The 20,355-nt window shown below is 41.5% G+C and overlaps 1 protein-coding gene across 1 annotated transcript; it reads left to right on the top strand.

The window, feature by feature from the left end:
• Positions 1 to 1,304: 1,304 nt before the first annotated feature.
• Positions 1,305 to 17,090, top strand: LOC138952612 (uncharacterized; the record flags this gene model as incomplete). Its single annotated transcript, XM_070324304.1, has 6 exons — positions 1,305 to 1,567; positions 6,312 to 6,468; positions 10,107 to 10,277; positions 11,471 to 11,586; positions 12,516 to 12,633; positions 13,241 to 17,090. Coding segments are annotated over 6 exons (912 nt in total), but the record flags the coding sequence as incomplete, so codon positions are not given.
• Positions 17,091 to 20,355: the final 3,265 nt, after the last annotated feature.

Here is a 20,355-nt window from a genome sequence, read left to right as displayed (position 1 = left end):
ATCGCGTAATAAAGCATGTGCTACATTTATTTTTTTCCGAAATCTACTGCTACTGATGTAAGCCCCGCCCCCTTGTCCTCAAAAACGAGGAAGTTCTATAAAAGTTTTTCGGACAAATCTCAAAGACTAAATAAATTTTAAAGAATCACGAGCTTATTTACAGCATGCTACGTTTCAAAGAAAGTGGCACAGACTAGCAAGAGCGTTAAATAATAGCCTTTTCCTTTTTTTCCCCCCGAGATGCTTTATACACAGTCCAGCATCCACATTATCTCGAATCTTGATCTCCTGCATTTTCTTCAAAAGAGGAAGTCGGGATAACAATTGTTGCATTTTCCATTTCATGTTTATACTTTTTTCTGTGCACGTAAATATAGTTTATTTGCATGGTTGGAGGTGGTGGTGGGGCACGGTGAGTATGCGGCATAGGGTTGTTGACAGGGGACGGGGGATGCTTACAGTATTTGGCTCCGTTCACTGCACTTTTCTTTTCTTTATTTATTTCAGTTGTTGCAACTTTTTGATTTATGTGTACATGTTCACATCTAGATTAGAATTGAAAAGAGGCAAATGATTGAAACAGTCGTTCCTGTGTACATAAATTTCTATTACTGTCACATCATGACCCGCCAACACTCGTCGATTGCGCCGCATAAATTAGCTTACACACAAGGGAAACGTTTGCCCTTGCTATCCCCGTCTCCTTTCCGCTGTCTGTATTCAGGATACTTCTCCACTTCGCAACTACAGCACAGCGAAACCCTCCATTACTGGTAGACGCACAGTCCACAGCCATGAGCTTGCCGCCTGTGGTTTGCAAAGCTTATGGGCGAGTTCATTCTGAAACAGCAATGCATCAGAGGGGTCAGCCTTGGATAGTGTCGTCTGCGAAGCCGGCAAAAAAAAATTCTGAGCCCAACAACTCACTTTGCATTGTAACGTAAATATGATGGAAAATTAAACACACGTTCTTTAATAATCAGTTCGGGAAATAATTGAGCGAAACATTCCCAATTTAGCTATGCTTGAAATCAAACCACGCTAGCTTCGCGAAGCTGAAACTACGACCATTTTGATTGAGTGTCGAAGGGGTCAAGGTTACTTCGAAACCGACGGAATTTGAGGGTTATTTCCCCTGGGTGAACAAGTTTCACAACACATCGCAAACTCTCACTCTCAGCCTTCAACAAGTGTTTGCTGATAGGAGAAGTACCTCACAATCTTCGGTCTCTGGTTTAGTACACGAGAAATAACAGTAAAGTAGGATCAGTGTTTGTACCTGATCGATGGAATCTGCATTTTAACCGCAGCATGAAGCTGAAGCAGACAACACGGGACAGATTTACTTCCCCGTGGACGATCTGAAACACATCGTGCTACCCGGACAGATTGACAACAGAACAAAACCACCGATCACTCGAAGCGAAATACTTGACTTTGGAAATCAAGGGTTTCTACTGCACCATGTGTTGTCACAGGCAGAATGTGACCATTTCATTAAAGAAGGAGAGAGGGTTGAATTTGACAAGGTGAAAGGAGCTCGTGATGACTACAGAGAGCAACAAAGGTAGTCATTACATTTAGTCAAGTTTTGACTAAATGTTTTAACATAGAGGGGGAATCGAGACGAGGGTCGTGGTGTATGTATGTGTGTGTGTGTGTATGTGTGTGTGTGTGTCTGTGCACGTGTGTGTGTAGAGCGATTCAGACTAAACTACTGGACCGATCTTTATGAAATTTTACATGAGAGTTCCTGGGTATGAAATCCCCTGACGTTTTTTTCATTTTTTCGATAAATGTCTTTTATGACGTCATATCCGGCTTTTTGTAAAAGTTGAGGCGGCACTGTCACACCTTCATTTTTCAATCAAATTGATTGAAATTTTGGCCAAGCAATCTTCGACAAAGGCCGGACTTCGGTATTGCATTTCAGCATGGAGGCTTAAAAATTAATTAATGACTTTGGTCATTAAAAATCTGAAAATTGTAATTAAAATTATTTTTGTATAAAACGATCCAAAATTACTATTATTTTATTCTTCATCATGTTCTGATTCCAAAAACATATAAATATGTTATATTCTGATTAAAAACAAGCTCTGAAAATTAAAAATATAAAAATTATAATTAAAAATAAATTTCCGAAATCGTTTTAAAAACAATTTCATCTTATTCCTTGTCGGTTCCTGATTCCAAAAACATATAGATATGATATGTTTGGATTAAAAACACGCTCAGAAAGTTAAAACGAAGAGAGGTACAGTAAAGCGTGCTATGCAGCACAGTGCAACCGCGCTGAACAGGCTCGTCACTTTCACTGCCTTTTGCACTAGCGGCGGACTACGGTCATTGTGAAAAAATGCAGTGCGTTCAGTTTCATTCTGTGAGTTCCACAGCTTGACTAATGTAGTAATTTCGCCTTACGCGACTTGTTTTTACATTTAGTCAAGTTTTGACTAAATGTTTTAACATAGAGGGGGAATCGAGACGAGGGTCGTGGTGTCTGTGTCTGTGTGTGTGTCTGTGTGTGTAGAGCGATTCAGACTAAACTACTGGACCGATCTTTATGAAATTTTACATGAGAGTTCCTGGGTATGAAATCCCCAGACGTTTTTTTCTTTTTTTCGATAAATGTCTTTTATGACGTCATATCCGGCTTTTTGTAAAAGTTGAGGCGGCACTGTCACACCCTGATTTGTCAATCAAATTTACTGAAATTTTGGCCAAGCAATCTTCGACGAAAGCCGGACTTTGGTACAGTAAAACCTGCGAGCAAAGGACACCCTTGGGGAGCCTTGCCACTGTCCTTTGTAGCAAGGTGTCCTTTCTTTTTAATATGAATGCGCCGACATTTTTTGGGAAGAAAAAAACCAGCCAAATAGTTTTATTTCATGTGTGTGCATGTAAATGTAAATAGAGTGTCTATGCATGTTTAGTTCTTTCATTACATGTAATAAAAATGAAAACCAAAACTTGATGTTCAGAAAACAATTGTTAATTGTACATGTACATGTATGTATAAATTCCAAACTGTGCATTACATGTAGTCATACAGAAAGTGACAAAGAAAGCAAGTTCAACATGCAACATGTATACATTCCAAACTGTGCATTACATGTAGTCATACAGAAAGTGACAAAGAAAACAAGTTCAACATGCAACTTGTATGTACAAAACCAGAATCAGTCAGAAAAAGTCAGAGATCTTTGACTGTGTGGCCTGGCTGGCTTGGTTCAGACGCACATCTTCCAGAATGCTACTCAAGTTCATGACAGCTGTCAGCATTTCAGGGTGACCCAGGCTTGCCGCCAGATCAATCATGTTTCTGGTCTGCAGCAAAGCCTCTCTCGTTGTCATGAGCTGCTTAAGATCTGTTGTGTGGTCATCACAGTCATCTTCCTCGTCTTCCTCGGCATCAGCAGATGTGGCGTCACCATCTGGTTGGTCGGCAAACTCCACTACGGGCAAGTCCTGGTCCATGTTGACAAAGTCATCCCAAGTGGTACTTTCCAGCAAGGCCTGAAACTGGTCTCCATGATCTTGGACTTCCTCTGGGTCTGGGTCTGGGTCTGGGTCAGTGTCAGGAGTGGGTTCAGCAAATCCGCAGTGGGAGAAGCATTTCTTTATTGATGATCCCCTCACTGACGTCCCGGCCAGGTCCAGCCACTTAATGGCATGCAGAAGTGACACAGACTTTGCCAGTTCGCTGGCAGTGTTGGCCTCGTCCATGGCAGACAGGATGTGTCGAAGCAGCCGCTTCCGGTAGTGGGACTTGAAAATACTGATCACGCCTGCGTCACAAGGCTGCAGCTTGGAGGTTGTGTTGGGCGGGAGGAATTTCAGCTTGATGTTGCTCAGCTGCACATGACAATGGGCAGAACAATTGTCGACCATCAACAATATATTACGGCCTTTGCTTTTCATTTTGGTGTTCAGTTTCTCCAGCCACTCTTTGAAAAGAACAGCTGTCATCCAGGCCTTTCTATTCCACCTGTAGGTGACAGGCAGGCTAGATTTTTTCAATGCCTTGAAACACCTTGGGTTCTCGGCTCTGCCGATGACCAGAGGTGTTAGTTCCAGTGCCAGAGCAGGCCAGGAGAACAGTGATGCGATCCTTCGCAGTCCGTATTCCTTTTCGGGAATCTCCCTTCACAATCATGGACCTTTGAGGCAGAGGTCGGAAATAAAGCCCTGTCTCGTCTGCGTTGAAAATATCCTCCAGGGCGTAGTCCTTCGTAATTTCAGGCAGCCTCTTAATCCAGTCATCAACAGCCTCTTGGGGAACTCCTGATGCCTCCCCACTCAGCATGGCAAAGTTGACGTTGTAGCGTCTCTGCCATGACTGGAGCCACCCATTGGACGCAGTGAAGTCATCAAACCCCAGTTCCATGGACCGGACCACTGGACGCAGTGAAGTCATCAAACCCCAGTTCCATGGACCGGACCACTGGACGCAGTGAAGTCATCAAACCCCAGTTCCATGGACCGGACCACTGGACGCAGTGAAGTCATCAAACCCCAGTTCCATGGACCGGACCACTGGACGCAGTGAAGTCATCAAACCCCAGTTCCATGGACCGGACCACTGGACGCAGTGAAGTCATCAAACCCCAGTTCCATGGACCGGACCAATGGACGCAGTGAAGTCATCAAACCCCAGTTCCATGGACCGGACCAATGGACGCAGTGAAGTCATCAAACCCCAGTTCCATGGACCGGACCACTGGACGCAATGAAGTCATCAAACCCCAGTTCCATGGACCGGACCAATGGACGCAGTGAAGTCATCAAACCCCAGTTCCATGGACCGGATCAATGCTCGCTCCTGCAGCACACACCAAGCAGTCATCAGTCACTGATTCTTTTTTTGCCACAGTGATTATTAAAACTCAAAAAGTTTTGAAGCCCTCAAGTTTGTTTTGAGAGAGAGAGAGAGAGAGAGAGAGAGAGAGAGAGAGAGAGAACGGAAAACGAGCGATAGAGAGAGAGAGAACGGAGAACGAGCGATAGAGAGAGAACGAGCGAGAGAGAGAATGAGCGAGAGAGAGAGAGAGAGAACGACTGAGCGAGAGAGAACGGAGAACGAGCGATAGAGAGAGAACGAGCGAGAGAGAGAACGAGCGAGAGAGAGAGAGAGAGAACGACTGAGCGAGAGAGAGAGAACGGAGAACGAGCGATAGAGAGAACGAGCGAGAGAGAGAGAGAGAACGACTAAGCGAGAGAGAGAGAACGACTAAGCGAGAGAGAGAGAGAACGACTGAGCGAGAGAGAGAGAACGGAGAACGAACGATAGAGAGAACGAGCGAGAGAGAGAGAGAGAACGACTGAGCGAGAGAGAGAGAGAGAGAACGACTAAGCGAGAGAGAGAGAGAGAACGAGCGAGAAAGAGAACGAGCGAGAGAGAGAAAGAGGTGCAATCGGTTTCTTACCTGAAGCAATGGGCCATTCACGGAAATATTCTTTGATCGAGTATTGCATTTCAGCTTGGTGGCTTAAAAACTAATGAATGAGTTTGGTCATTTAAAATTGGAAACTTAATTGTAATTAAAATTATTTTTTTATTAAACGATCCAAAAACAATTTCATCTTATTCTTCATCATTTTCTGATTCAAAAAACATATACATATATGTTATATTTGGATTACAATCAAGCTCTGAAAATTAAAAATATGAAAATTATGATTAAAATTAATTTTCCGAAATCGATTTAAAAACAATTTCATCTTATTCCTTGTCGGTCCCTGATTCCAAAAACATATAGATATGATATGTTTGGATTAAAAACAAACTCAGTAAGCTAAAAAGAATAGAGATCTATACAGAAAAGCGTGTTATCCTGCTCAGCGCGGCCACTACCGCACTATTCTGGCTTGTCGATTTCACTGCCTTTGCCACGAGCGGTGGACAGACGAAACTACGAGTATGCGGTTCAGTTTCATTCTGTGAGTTCGACAGCTTGACTAAATGTTGTTATTTCGCCTTACGCGACTTGTCTACTTTCGTTTTGAATTATGGTCGAAACTTTGGCCTCAGTCTGCATTTGTTTTTACCTGTCCTTTTGCACACTGAAGCAGTGATGGTTAGGACACTAAGCCCAACGTTTTGTTTTCTGTGTTACAACTTACATACTGTTTTTCAACATTCCTTATCTACGCCCTACTGGATTTTGCCTTTTTTCGACAGAGAGAGAGAGGGGGGGGGGGGGGGGGGGGTGGCTTGTACTGTGTATGTTTACCAGAGGCTACAAGTATGACTGTGCAGCATTGATCTGATTAGTGCCTAACATGTATTTTTGTTTTTTGTGAGGCAGGATTTCAATAGAAAGCTCTGAACTGTCGGAGATGCTATGGGAACGGATACGACCGTGGCTGTCTGACATCACCATTGAGGACGATCCACTCAAACAGCATGTGCATGGCATCAAGTTCCTCATGCAGGGCACGTGGACACCTATAGCCCTCAACTCTGTGAGTAATGAGACAAGGCAACGCTAAGTGTGATTGCAATGGCATGGGTTGACAGAGACATTAACTTGTAGAAAGTGCATGTAGAACTTTACCCTTCTTTGAAAGACGGTAGATAAACAGCAAATCAACTCCTGAGGCTATGGCTGTCTGTAATAGTCAGACACTGGTCTGAGTTCAGGAGTTAAAAAGTATCATGAAAATTGAAGGTTGTGACAGCCACCAGCTGAATTGTGCCAGTGAGCACCTGAATAACACATTTGCTGGTCATCATATTATTGTTAAACATCTGTAAGTGTATGTGGTGTTTAACACAGGCAAGGCTTATGGAGTTTTCTTTCAGCCCTTATGTACAACCACTATTGCTACAACATGTATCTACTTTGATGATGGCAATAGGAGCTTGGTACAAATGAAAGGGGACTTGGAGGACAGCATTCCTAGAGTTGTGCTTCCAACAGCTGACATATAGTTGTTACATGTGTAATTCCATAGATCTTTGTGTGTGTGTGTTGAATGTGTGGTGATTGGGGCGCTACCAGCCTGGCGGTCACTTTGCTCCACCCTTTGATGGCTACTTTGTGTCATTCCATCTTTGTGTGTGTGTGTTGAAGGTGTGGCGACTGGGGCGCTACCAGCCTGGCGGCCACTTTGCTCCACCCTTTGATGGCTACTTTGTGTCATTCCATCTTTGTGTGTGTGTGTGTGTTGAAGGTGTGGCGACTGGGGCGCTACCAGCCTGGCGGCCACTTTGCTCCACCCTTTGATGGCTACTTTGTGTCATTCCATCTTTGTGTGTGTGTGTGTGTTGAAGGTGTGGCGACTGGGGCGCTACCAGCCTGGCGGCCACTTTGCTCCACCCTTTGATGGCTACTTTGTGTCATTCCATCTTTGTGTGTGTGTGTGTGTTGAAGGTGTGGCGACTGGGGCGCTACCAGCCTGACGGCCACTTTGCTCCACACTTTGATGGCTACTTTGTGTCATTCCATCTTTGTGTGTGTGTGTGTGTTGAAGGTGTGGCGACTGGGGCGCTACCAGCCTGGCGGTCACTTTGCTCCACACTTTGATGGCTACTTTGTGTCATTCCATCTTTGTGTGTGTGTGTGTGTTGAAGGTGTGGCGACTGGGGCGCTACCAGCCTGGCGGTCACTTTGCTCCACACTTTGATGGCTACTTTGTGTCATTCCATCTTTGTGTGTGTGTGTGTGTTGAAGGTGTGGTGACTGGGGCGCTACCAGCCTGGCGGTCACTTTGCTCCACACTTTGATGGCTACTTTGTGTCATTCCATCTTTGTGTGTGTGTGTGTGTTGAAGGTGTGGTGACTGGGGCGCTACCAGCCTGGCGGCCACTTTGCTCCACACTTTGATGGCTACTTTGTGTCATTCCATCTTTGTGTGTGTGTGTGTGTGTGTTGAAGGTGTGGTGACTGGGGCGCTACCAGCCTGGCGGCCACTTTGCTCCACACTTTGATGGCTACTTTGTGTCATTCCATCTTTGTGTGTGTGTGTGTGTTGAAGGTGTGGCGACTGGGGCGCTACCAGCCTGGCGGTCACTTTGCTCCACCCTTTGATGGCTACTTTGTGTCATTCCATCTTTGTGTGTGTGTGTTCAAGGTGTGGCGACTGGGGCGCTACCAGCCTGGCGGTCACTTTGCTCCACACTTTGATGGCTACTTTGTGTCATTCCATCTTTGTGTGTGTGTGTGTTGAAGGTGTGGCGACTGGGGCGCTACCAGCCTGGCGGTCACTTTGCTCCACACTTTGATGGCTACTTTGTGTCATTCCATCTTTGTGTGTGTGTGTGTTGAAGGTGTGGCGACTGGGGCGCTACCAGCCTGGCGGCCACTTTGCTCCACCCTTTGATGGCTACTTTGTGTCATTCCATCTTTGTGTGTGTGTGTGTGTTGAAGGTGTGGTGACTGGGGCGCTACCAGCCTGGCGGCCACTTTGCTCCACACTTTGATGGCTACTTTGTGTCATTCCATCTTTGTGTGTGTGTGTGTGTGTCAAGTCAAGTCAAGTCAAGTCAAACAGTTTATTTACCAAATGCAAAGCACAGGATTTTGTTATGGTGTATGCATAAAACTTCACACTCCTTCCACACGCATATATCACAACAACTATGTACAGACAAAGTGTTCAATCTCACTGGGCCCACTACGTGTGCACACCAACCAGACAGTTCAAAACGGACTGGTTGTTCCTTTAGCACCAATCTGACAGGAGCAATCACAGGTTGCATGGATAAAGATAAATGAATTCCCTAAAAATCATATCTAAAAATATAGTCATCAATATAATAAATCCGAGTACATGCTAACACAGTTATTCAAGGGACACAACCCTTACATCTATTAAGATATTTCATTTAAGGATACTCGATCCATTTCAAAACTTTAACTGACACATATCACAGATCTAACAGATCTAAGAACGATCCACCATTGAGGCCGCAAGGACTGCCTCAGGAAAGAAACTGTTTCTGAAACGAGAAGTCCTGCTCTTCAGAGCGCGGAAGCGCTTGCCTGACGGGAGGAGCTCGAACAGATGGCCGGCTGGGTGAGATGAGTCTGCCACTATACCCCTAACTCTCTTTGCTAAACGTGAGCTGTACAGTGAGGCGACTGACGGAAGTTCGCAACCCACAATACGAGACGCTTGTCTGACAATGCGCTCCAGCTCTTCCTTGTTCCTAGCACTGGCACCGCTAAACCACACGGTGACTGAAAAACACAGAATGCTTTCTACAGTGGCCCTATAGAACTGCTTTTGGATGGCTTGGTTCAGTCTAAATTTCTTCAGCTGTCTAAGGAAGTGAAGCCTCTGCTGACACTTCTTGATGATGGGCTCTGTGTTTTTGTCCCATGTGAGGTCGCTCGAGATGATTGTGCCTAAAAATCTAAAGGAGTCGACCTGCTCAACACTTACACCGTTGATCTCTAAAGGGGTGAGTGCGAGTTTGTTCTTTCTAAAATCTACAATCATTTCTTTGGTTTTAGAGACATTGAGCTCTAAGTTGTTGTCAGAGCACCAGCCAACCAACTGTTCCACCTCCTCTCTATACACACTGGGGCGCTACCAGCCTGGCGGCCACTTTGCTCCACACTTTGATGGCTACTTTGTGTCATTCCATCTTTGTGTGTGTGTGTGTTGAAGGTGTGGCGACTGGGGCGCTACCAGCCTGGCGGCCACTTTGCTCCACACTTTGATGGCTACTTTGTGTCATTCCATCTTTGTGTGTGTGTGTTGAAGGTGTGGCGACTGGGGCGCTACCAGCCTGGCGGTCACTTTGCTCCACACTTTGATGGCTACTTTGTGTCATTCCATCTTTGTGTGTGTGTTGAAGGTGTAGCGACTGGGGCGTTACCAGCCTGGCGGTCACTTTGCTCCACCCTTTGATGGCTACTTTGTGTCATTCCATCTTTGTGTGTGTGTGTTGAAGGTGTAGCGACTGGGGCGCTACCAGCCTGGAGGCCACTTTGCTCCACATTTTGATGGCTACTTTGTGTCATTCCATCTTTGTGTGTGTGTGTGTTGAAGGTGTGGCGACTGGGGCGCTACCAGCCTGGCGGCCACTTTGCTCCACCCTTGATGGCTACTTTGTGTCATTCCATCTTTGTGTGTGTGTGTGTGTGTTGAAGGTGTGGCGACTGGGGCGCTACCAGCCTGGTGGCCACTTTGCTCCACACTTTGATGGCTACTTTGTGCGTAACAGCAAGGAGCGATCTTTACAGACGTTCATGCTCTACCTGAACGAAGGCTTTGAGGGGGGCAGCACAAACTTTGTGGATGAAAGTCAAACTTTGTTCAGGGTGAGCATTTATTCAATGGTATACATGCAGTTATATAAGATTTATCTGGCAACCTTTCATGTCAATTAGATACTGTAAAACTATCATTTTGCGATGCTCTTTAGATTTTGCTAAGTAAACCACAGTATAAAGTATTGAGTGATTTGTAGATAACATTTCTCAAAGTTACTCTGACTTTTTGAGGATATATATTCATTATTTATATCAGTTCTCTCCTCACTTTTTTGTGGTAATGGTTGTTGTTATATTTAGTCAAGTTTTGACTAAATATTTTAACATCGAGGGGGAATCGAAACGAGGGTCGTGGTGTATGTGCGTGTGTCTGTGTGTGTGTCTGTGTGTGTGTCTGTGTGTGTGTGTAGAGCGATTCAGACTAAACTACTGGACCGATCTTTATGAAATTTGACATGAGAGTTCCTGGGTATGAAATCCCCGAACGTTTTTTTCATTTTTTTGATAAATGTCTTTGATGACGTCATATCCGGCTTTTCGTGAAAGTTGAGGCGGCACTGTCACGCCCTCATTTTTCAACCAAATTGGTTGAAATTTTGGTCAAGTACTCTTCGACGAAGCCCGGGGTTCGGTATTGCATTTCAGCTTGGTGGCTTAAAAATTAATTAATGACTTTGGTCATTAAAAATCTGAAAATTGTAAAAAAAAAATAAAAATTTATAAAACGATCCAAATTTACGTTTATCTTATTCTCCATCATTTTCTGATTCCAAAAACATATAAATATGTTATATTTGGATTAAAAACAAGCTCTGAAAATTAAATATATAAAAATTATTATCAAAATTAAATTGTCCAAATCAATTTAAAAACACTTTCATCTTATTCCTTGTCGGTTCCTGATTCCAAAAATATATAGATATGATATGTTTGGATTAAAAACACGCTCAGAAAGTTAAAACGAACAGAGGTACAGAAAAGCGTGCTATGCAGCATAGCGTAACCACTACCCCGCTCTTCTTGTCAATTTCACTGCCAATGCTGTGAGCGGTGGACCACGAGTATACGGTCTTGCTGCGTTGCATTGCGTTCAGTTTCATTCTGTGAGTTCGACAGCTACTTGACTAAATATTGTATTTTCGCCTTACGCGACTTGTTTGTTTTCTTTTGTTTATTGGTTGTAGTTTGTTTTGTCGCCCGTTTTGTTATTGTTACCTTACATGTGATTGCCTTGCTATCAGGATTGGGACGGCAAGTACTGTGCTGAGGAGAAGAACATTGTGTGTGGCATCAAGCCTGAGGCGGGGATGGCCATTGTCTTCAACCATCAGCGTCTCCATGAAGGACAGAAACTGGGGTATGCTGTGTTACGCGATTCATATGTTCTGGTGGTCTTGTAAAAGGACATCTTAGGTGGTAGTAACAGTCATGAAAATAATCAGTAACACAACCGTTTGGATCAAAAAGTGTTATAATCTGTGACTATGAGGTCATAAAAATGAATTACCTGAAAGACACCATTCATCTCATGTAAACCATCAGGTAATTCATCACAGGCCTCTCAAGGGTTTAACATGCAATCCATATACTGCTGAATGTTTACTTTTGTCTGTAACTAAATGTTCATTTAAAATAAAATTGTAAATTTTTTTTTAAAATTCTCATCAAACAGAACAAAATCCTAAATCAAGGAATCTTTCTATCAACATAAGCGAGAGATTCATCATCCCCTGGAAGGAAAACAATAACATTGAAATAGAAGAGATGGAAGGAAAACAATAACATTGAAATAGAAGAGATGGAAGGAAAACAATAACATTGAAATAGAAGAGAGGGAAGGAAAACAATAACATTGAAATAGAAGAGATGGAAGGAAAACAATAACATTGAAATAGAAGAGATGGAAGGAAAACAATAACATTGAAATAGAAGAGAGGGAAGGAAAACAATAACATTGAAATAGAAGAGAGGGAAGGAAAACAATAACATTGAAATAGAAGAGAGGGAAGGAAAACAATAACATTGAAATAGAAGAGATGGAAGGAAAACAATAACATTGAAATAGAAGAGATGGAAGGAAAACAATAACATTGAAATAGAAGAGATGGAAGGAAAACAATAACATTGAAATAGAAGAGAGGGAAGGAAAACAATAACATTGAAATAGAAGAGATGGAAGGAAAACAATAACATTGAAATAGAAGAGATGGAAGGAAAACAATAACATTGAAATAGAAGAGAGGCCAGAAAATATATTTCTGTTTCTGTCTGTTGTGGCTTTTTCAGGAGTGGAGTGAAATACATCCTGCGTACCGACATAATGTTCCGCAACCTGAGCCAGACCAGCAGATCAGCCAATGAAGAGAAAGCTCTACAGTTGGTTCAGGAGGCAGAGAGAAAAGAGGTAAGGCTCACTTTCATTCTTTTCTTTCATCTTTTCCTTCTGTATTTCAGGTTGAGAAAAAAAGGACCCCTTTTGGGCAATTCTGACAGGAAACAATTTTAAATAAACAGTGCAAAATATAAGTGAGAAAGAGATTATAGGTCCAGAGTTCTTAAGTTTGAACCATTTTTTCTTTATCCTCAAAGCACATATTCCTAACTCATGTTCCGCCAGTACAAGTGTAAATATTTGACAATTTGATAGTTTGCAAGTGAAAATCATTTGATCTGTTTGCCTCAAAAATTCCAGGGGCAATACTTATATCGATTTAACAATGCACAGAAATACACTTTGAGATCTCTCCACTTCTAGTCGAAGCATACAGTATGATGGAACAGTTATGTTCACAGTCGACCTTAAACCATCTGTAAATGAACATCAGTCGTAACTAAACAAAAGGGTGGAAAAACTCAGCAAACAAACGGAAAGAATGAAATGGAATGAACACAATGAAACTGGTTTGCGGAATGCATGCAAAAACAGTATTACAGAACCAATTCAAGATTTGTAGTTTTCAGATGCAGATTTATAGCTCCTAACAAGTAATAACTTCTTTAATTTTCCTCAGGCCTCGGGTGACTGCCTAGAAGCTGCAGAGCTGTACAGGAAGGCCTTCAAACTATCATCAGAGGTGGAAGCAGCTTACGGGACATGAAGTATGCAGAGACACTGACTTCATCACATATGGACTCTATGTCTCCACGCTGTGACGGTGGCAGACATTGCTAACCAAGGCATCAACTACAGTGGAGTGCAGCTATAACGAACCTGGGTATAACGAAATCCCGCTTTTAACGAACTGTCATTGATTTCCCGGCAGACAGCCTTCTATTTCTTACTTGTTACTTTCCGACTACAACGAACCTTTTGAACTCATTTGCATAACGAACCCCTCTTATAACAAACACGTTTTCATCGCCCCAGAGCCGTTTTGTCTCTAAAAGTCACAAGGCTACAACGAACTGATGTCAATAATTGTCTCCATAGACAAAAATACACAAACACAAGTGCACATCGCGTGATGAGCGAACTCTGAACAAACAGCGGGAGCTGCACGGAACAGCCACCGCCGCTGTGTTTTCACTATTCCAATCAGCTGCTAAGCTATGACTGTGCTCTTAAAAAGTCACAAGGCTACAACGATCTGCCTGTGAGGCGAGATCAAAGGCAGGTCCATTGTGATAGCTGGGTGGCCTTCTTTATAGACACTGACCTTCTTCCCAGGGGTCATTGACCCAGTTTTAGCTATGAGAGGTGGTTCCCCTTTCATATGAGAGAGGAAACACTTCCTGCACCCGGGTCAGTGACCGAGTTTAACCTATGGGGAGTTTAACCTATGGGGTGGTCTCTTTGATGTCTTGAGAGGAAACTTGGCCAGGGTAGTACATGCACCAGAACTGGTGGACAATCGGAGATTGATCAGAATGAATGTACATGTACATGCTTTTACATGACTTTTTAAATTTTACTTCTAAAATTGTGACAGTAAAGTGAACATGTGAACTATGCCTCTATGGATTATATTATGAAGCTGTTGAAAACATGCAGAGATTGTACTCGCCAAGGAAAGATCGATGGGACGATCATTTGAAGGTGAGTGGGAAAACTTGTCTTGAGGCCATTTAGGGTTGAAAACTCTACAGCGAATTACTGATATAACGAACTAAAATGTATCTCCCTTGAGATTTGTTGTACCCGGACTCCACTGTACTCTGAATATTTTACATTTTCTAACTTCTAATTTTTTCAAATTTTATTTAAATGTATTAACTGGATTTCAATCATGTGTGTGTGTGTGTGTGCTGATGTTTATTGCTATTGTATATCGCTGTGAGCTCTTGCGAGAAGGGACGATTCATAAGTGTTCATTATTTTATTATTATTTCTAATTGTATTCTGTTGTATTTTACACATGTTGTCTTGCCTTGCCTTTCTTTGACAATGCTCAAATTATTATGTTAATTTTTTTGTTAAAATACAAACATAAAATCTGTTGGTATGACTGCATATTAAACATTTTGTGGCAGCAAAGAATACATTTTCATGCAAATCTGGAGCATTAAGATAATAAGAACATAAAATGAAACATTCCTGCAGTAAATGAATGCAGCATGCTAATCTGTACAAATTACCAATCTTACCTTGTTTTTGATGATCAAAGTGTGATAATGTGATATAATTTTTAAACAGGCAATGCATTGCTTCTATTTGTAGGCTTATTTTAGTAAGTGTGTGGGTACAATGTTTGCGTGTAACGATATGATGTGAATATGCGATGTGAATGTTACTACATGCATGGTTGATTGATTGATTAATTGATTGATTTTACAGACACACAGTCAGGCTTGTAATTTCTCTTTTAGAGATGAATAAAGATTATTGTATTGTATTGTATTGTAAAATACGCATTGTACCTGCAGGGGGAATGACAAATTAGTACACACAGCAGTACTGTACTTTACATCATTTTATTACATTAGTCAAGTTTTGACTAAATGTTTTAACGTAGAGGGGGGAATCGAGACGAGGGTGTGGTGTATGTCTGTGTGTCTGTGCGTGTGTGTGTGTGTGTAGAGCGATGCAGACTAAACTACTGGACCGATCTTTATTAAATTTTACATGAGAGTTCCTGGGTATGATATCCCCATATGTTTTTTTCATTTTTTGGCTCACGTAAGTGTAGCCTATGCGATGATAAACTTTGTCTGTCTGTGCGTGCGTGTGTGTGTGATAGAAACTTTAACATTTCCGAGTCTATGGATTACGTCAGTCTCGGTCAAAAGTGTTTGACGTGTGTGATAGAAACTATTTGAAGACGTCACATTATGACGTAAGAGGGTTAGACGTCACGCAAAGGAATTACTGAAAGTCTCGGTCATTGTTATTGTGAGCGGGCCGAGACTACTTGGCAGATCCAGGGTCTCGCTTTCTTGCACAGTTTCACCTATGCTTACTGTGTGTGTGTGTGTGTGTGTGTGTGTGTGTGTGTGTGTGTGTGTGTGTGTGTGTGTATGTGTGACGGAGTGATTGAGTGATTGAGTTTGTGTTACTGTTTGTCGATTTCTTACGTGAGCCTTGAAGGCTTCGCCTCTTGTTTGATAAATGTCTTTGATGACGTCATATCCGGCTTTTCGTGAAAGTTGAGGCGGCACTGTCACGCCCTCATTTTTCAACCAAATTGGTTGAAATTTTGGTCAAGTAATGTTCGACGAAGCCCGGACTTCGGTATTGCATTTCAGCTTGGTGGCTTAAAAATTAATTAATGACTTTGGTCATTAAAAATCTGAAAATTGTAAAAAAAAAAATTTTTTTATAAAACGATCCAAATTTACGTTCATCTTATTCTCCATCATTTGCTCATTCCAAAAACATATAAATATGTTATATTTGGATTAAAAACAAGCTCTGAAAATTAAATATATAAAAATTATTACCAAAATTAAATTTTCCAAATCAATTTAAAAACACTTTCATCTTATTCCTTGTCGGTTCCTGATTCCAAAAACATATAGATATGATATGTTTGGATTAAAAACACGCTCAGAAAGTTAAAACGAAGAGAGGTACAGAAAAGCGTGCTATCCTTCTCAGCGCAACTACTACCCCGCTCTTCTTGTCAATTTCACTGCCTTTGCTGTGAGCGGTGGTCTGACGATGCTACGAGTATACGGTCTTGCTGCGTTGCATTGCGTTCAGTTTCATTCTGTGAGTTCGACAGCTACTTGACTAAATGTTGTATTTTCGCCTTGCGCGACTTGTTCTATTTGTAATTGTTAAACGTTTGGTTTTGATTTTAAATATGTGTTCAGTTTCTCAGAACAAATGATAACAGGTCAATAATGTCCAGCATAATTAACTATATTTTTTTAATACATGTACTTAGAATCCTGCCTGGTGTACGCAACTATTTTGTGTGGCAAATCTGCTCACAAACGCATGTCTGAAATTGTGTGTGCATAAATGTGTTAAACTAAATCGTTTCATGATAAACCACAAGGAAGAATAAACCTCTACCACTGCCTTATAGTTATAAAAGTTATATTTCCACTGAACTGTTTGGGTGTTATATTATTTTGTGTGTACATGTACATGAACAAATGTCACTAGTCTATAGATAAAATGGAAGTCCCGTACCTAAACATATTCTGCTCACATATTCTTTTCGACAATATGAAGAAAAAAAAATGCAGTTTGCACACCAAAAAATTGCATTACATGCAGATTAACTGATGTTCAATCAGGGTGTAATGGTAACCATTTCAAGATAAACTTTGTTTCATTTCATGTGGTCAAGATATGTAGCAGTGACATATACGCAGCTGCTCTTACAAAAATCTAAAATGTGACTTTCATTAAACAGACCCAACATGTCTACGTAAAAACATTCTTATGCATGAAAATAAACCTAAACCCTTCAATATGTTTCTGACTTTCAGTCTTGTCGAATATGTGTGATCTTTGATGCATGCTTGTGGAATATGTGTGATCTTTGATGCATGCTTGTGGAATATGTGTGATCTTTGATGCATGCTTGTGGAATATGTGTGATCTTTGATGCATGCTTGTGGAATATGTGTGATCTTTGATGCATGCAACAATCTTAGTGAATGTTGCACATGCTGTGATACAGCAGGCATTATAACTGGCACACAACATTTGCCCTCAGACATAAATCTCTTCTTCACATGGCTGGGTACTGAGCAATGCAGTAACCATAGTCAAAGCTCAACAGATAAATCTCTTCTTCACATGGGTGGGTACTGAGCAATGCAGTAACCATAGTCAAAGCTCAACAGATAAATCTCTTCTTCACATGGCTGGGTACTGAGCAATGCAGTAACCATAGTCAAAGCTCAACAGATGAGCCCTTTATACTGTTAGCACAATTTAAAAAAATTAAAGTAATGTTTGCTTTGTCACATGCATCTAATAAAAGAAAGAAAGTTTTTTAAGAACATATACATGTATCCTTTCTGCTTTCCTGAAAGTCTTGATTTATGAATGAAATATCATGGTCATTGGCGCCTCATTGTGTATCACAATATCTTGCTATAACCCAATCCAACAAAAATATCATGGTCATTGGCGCCTCATTGTGTATCACAATATCTTGCTATAACCCAATCCAACAAAAATATCATGGTCATTGGTGCCTCATTGTGTATCAATATCTTGCTATAACCCAATCCAACAAAAATATCATGGTACATTTAACTACCAAAGGAAAAAGCAAAACACAACATAGGGGTGTCATCATTTGTGATACTATCATGAAACACCATCTCACAGAGAGAGGGAGAGACCTAGAGACAGACAAAAGAAGAGAAAGTCCAACTGGCAGCAGGAGACAGGAGACAGATGGGACAGGAAGGCAGATCGAAGGACAAGAAAAAGATGATGACAGCTTACTTAATACACTTTTCTTTGAAAGGAAACGGTTATTTTTATCAATCCACTCCACCAATCTCTGAGGTATTCAATCTTTGAATATCTAATAAAAACACATGCACAACAAAGCTAACAGTGTCACACAATTTTATTATGTAAAAAATATATAAAACACCAGGACAACATAACTTACCAACATCACTTTATTATGTATTCAAATAATCTGCAGTGTATAGTTATGGACTTGGCGAGCTCAAAGAAGGGAAAAGCCTTTCTTTCTTTATTTGGTGTTTAACGTCGTTTTCAACCACGAAGGTTATATCGCGACGGGGAAAGGGGGGAGATGGATAGAGCCACTTGTCAATTGTTTCTTGTTCACAAAAGCACTAATCAAAAATTTGCTCCAGGGGCTTGCAACGTAGTACAATGTATTACCTTACTGGGAGAATGCAAGTTTCCAGTACAAAGGACTTAACATTTCTTACATACTGCTTGACTAAAATCTTTACAAAAACTGACTTTATTCTATACAAGAAACACTTAACAAGGGCAAAAAGAGAAACAGAATCTGTTAGTCGCCTCTTACGACATGCTGGGGAGCATCGGGTAAATTCTTTCTCGTCCCAACCAATATGGGGCTCCCCCTAACCCGCGGGGGGTGGAAAAGCCTTTGGGCTGATGACAAAAATATTAAACAAAAATTAAATTAAAACAAAATCTTGATATATTTTTCCCATTCTGGGCAGTACACAAGCAAGTTTGAACTCTGAAGGGTTTACTTTGCAAGTGAACAACCATCAACTGTTCCATACTGAACTAACTATGTTGAACTAATATTATATAATATGTAATATATGGTCATTAGTTACATACATGTATAATGCAAGCTTTATTATTAGGTATTACCTTGCTCTTGTTTGTTTTGCTTTGAACTGTAACATACACAGTCATTTCCCCTGTTCAAATGTCACACTGTTGTTATGTATTGAAGAAAATAATGCACACACACACACAAATAAAAAGGTTTACTGACCACCATTGGCCACTTTGTTCAACACCTCCGACAGCTTCAAAGTAATGTCTGTTTCTCCACGGGACCAAGAAGTATTACCAGTTCATACAGGCATTTCCACTGTCCAGACCAAAGTATTGCACTTCTTCGTTTTTGATAGATTTTCACAAGTTTGTGTTTCATGACTTTGATAAGCTTTCCTAACCCATGCAGATGGTAAAACAAAACAGAAAACAGGAAAAAAATCAATTAAAAAAACTAAAGAATTCAGAATGGGAGTCTTCCAAAGTCACAACATTTTAGAACACATCTTTGTTGTAAATGACAGTTTTTGTAAAAGCCAATCAGATAACAAAGCTGCCTTTAAAGATGCCATTGCTGACTACTCCCTTTTAACGTTTCTTTCTTTATTTGGTGTTTAACGTCGTTTTCAACCACGAAGGTTGTATCGCGACGGGGAAAGGGGGGAGATGGGATAGAGCCACTTGTCAATTGTTTCTTGTTCACAAAAGCACTAATCAAAAATTTGCTCCAGGGGCTTGCAACGTAGTATTTTATTTATTTATTTATTAGTGAGTACAGTGGAACCCCTCACAACGACCCCCCTCTCTAAGGACTACCCTGCCACAACGACCCTTTTTTTTTTAACCGATGTGTTTCCTCATATAGTTGTCACCAGTGTAGCGACCACCCCGCTCTAACGTCTAAGGACCGACCTAACAGCTTGTGTAACGACTTTGTCAGACAAAGCCAAGACTCAGTCAGCGTAACGCATCACTGACAAACCAGTTATAACCGTCTTGCGTAAGCAAAGGCACTAATTAACCGCTGAGAGGTGTGATGGTTGGGTGGGCTGAGTAAACATCACAAACCAATCATCGAGAAAACAAACTCACGTGACCAACACACACCGTTCAATTCAGTCAGAATAGACAGTCTTTGGACAGAAGAGCAGTGGAGATCGACATGGCGTCTACAAAGAAAAGAAAATATTTAACTCTCGAAAATCGAGTGAATGTTGTGAACAGACACAAAAAGGGAGAAACTGCCATCGCGATTGCAAAAAGTCTTGATGTTGGAAAATCGCAAATTCAAAGAATTATCCAACTCCAAGAAAACATTCTGAAAAAGGTGGGGAAGTGGTGACTCAAGGCAGTGAACGCACTCACCATGCACTGACATCATACGAAAGCAGCCACACAAACACAGCACAGAGGCAGAGGCAGGTGTGCAGATGCTTTGTGAGAATAGCAGTAACTTTTCACTCTTCAGTCGGACTGTAC

This window comes from Littorina saxatilis, linkage group LG17, assembly GCF_037325665.1.
Source record: "Littorina saxatilis isolate snail1 linkage group LG17, US_GU_Lsax_2.0, whole genome shotgun sequence".
Classification (NCBI taxonomy): Eukaryota; Metazoa; Mollusca; class Gastropoda; order Littorinimorpha; family Littorinidae; genus Littorina; species Littorina saxatilis.
Note: the sequence above shows the minus strand (reverse complement) of the source record. Positions and strands in the feature narration are given on the sequence as shown.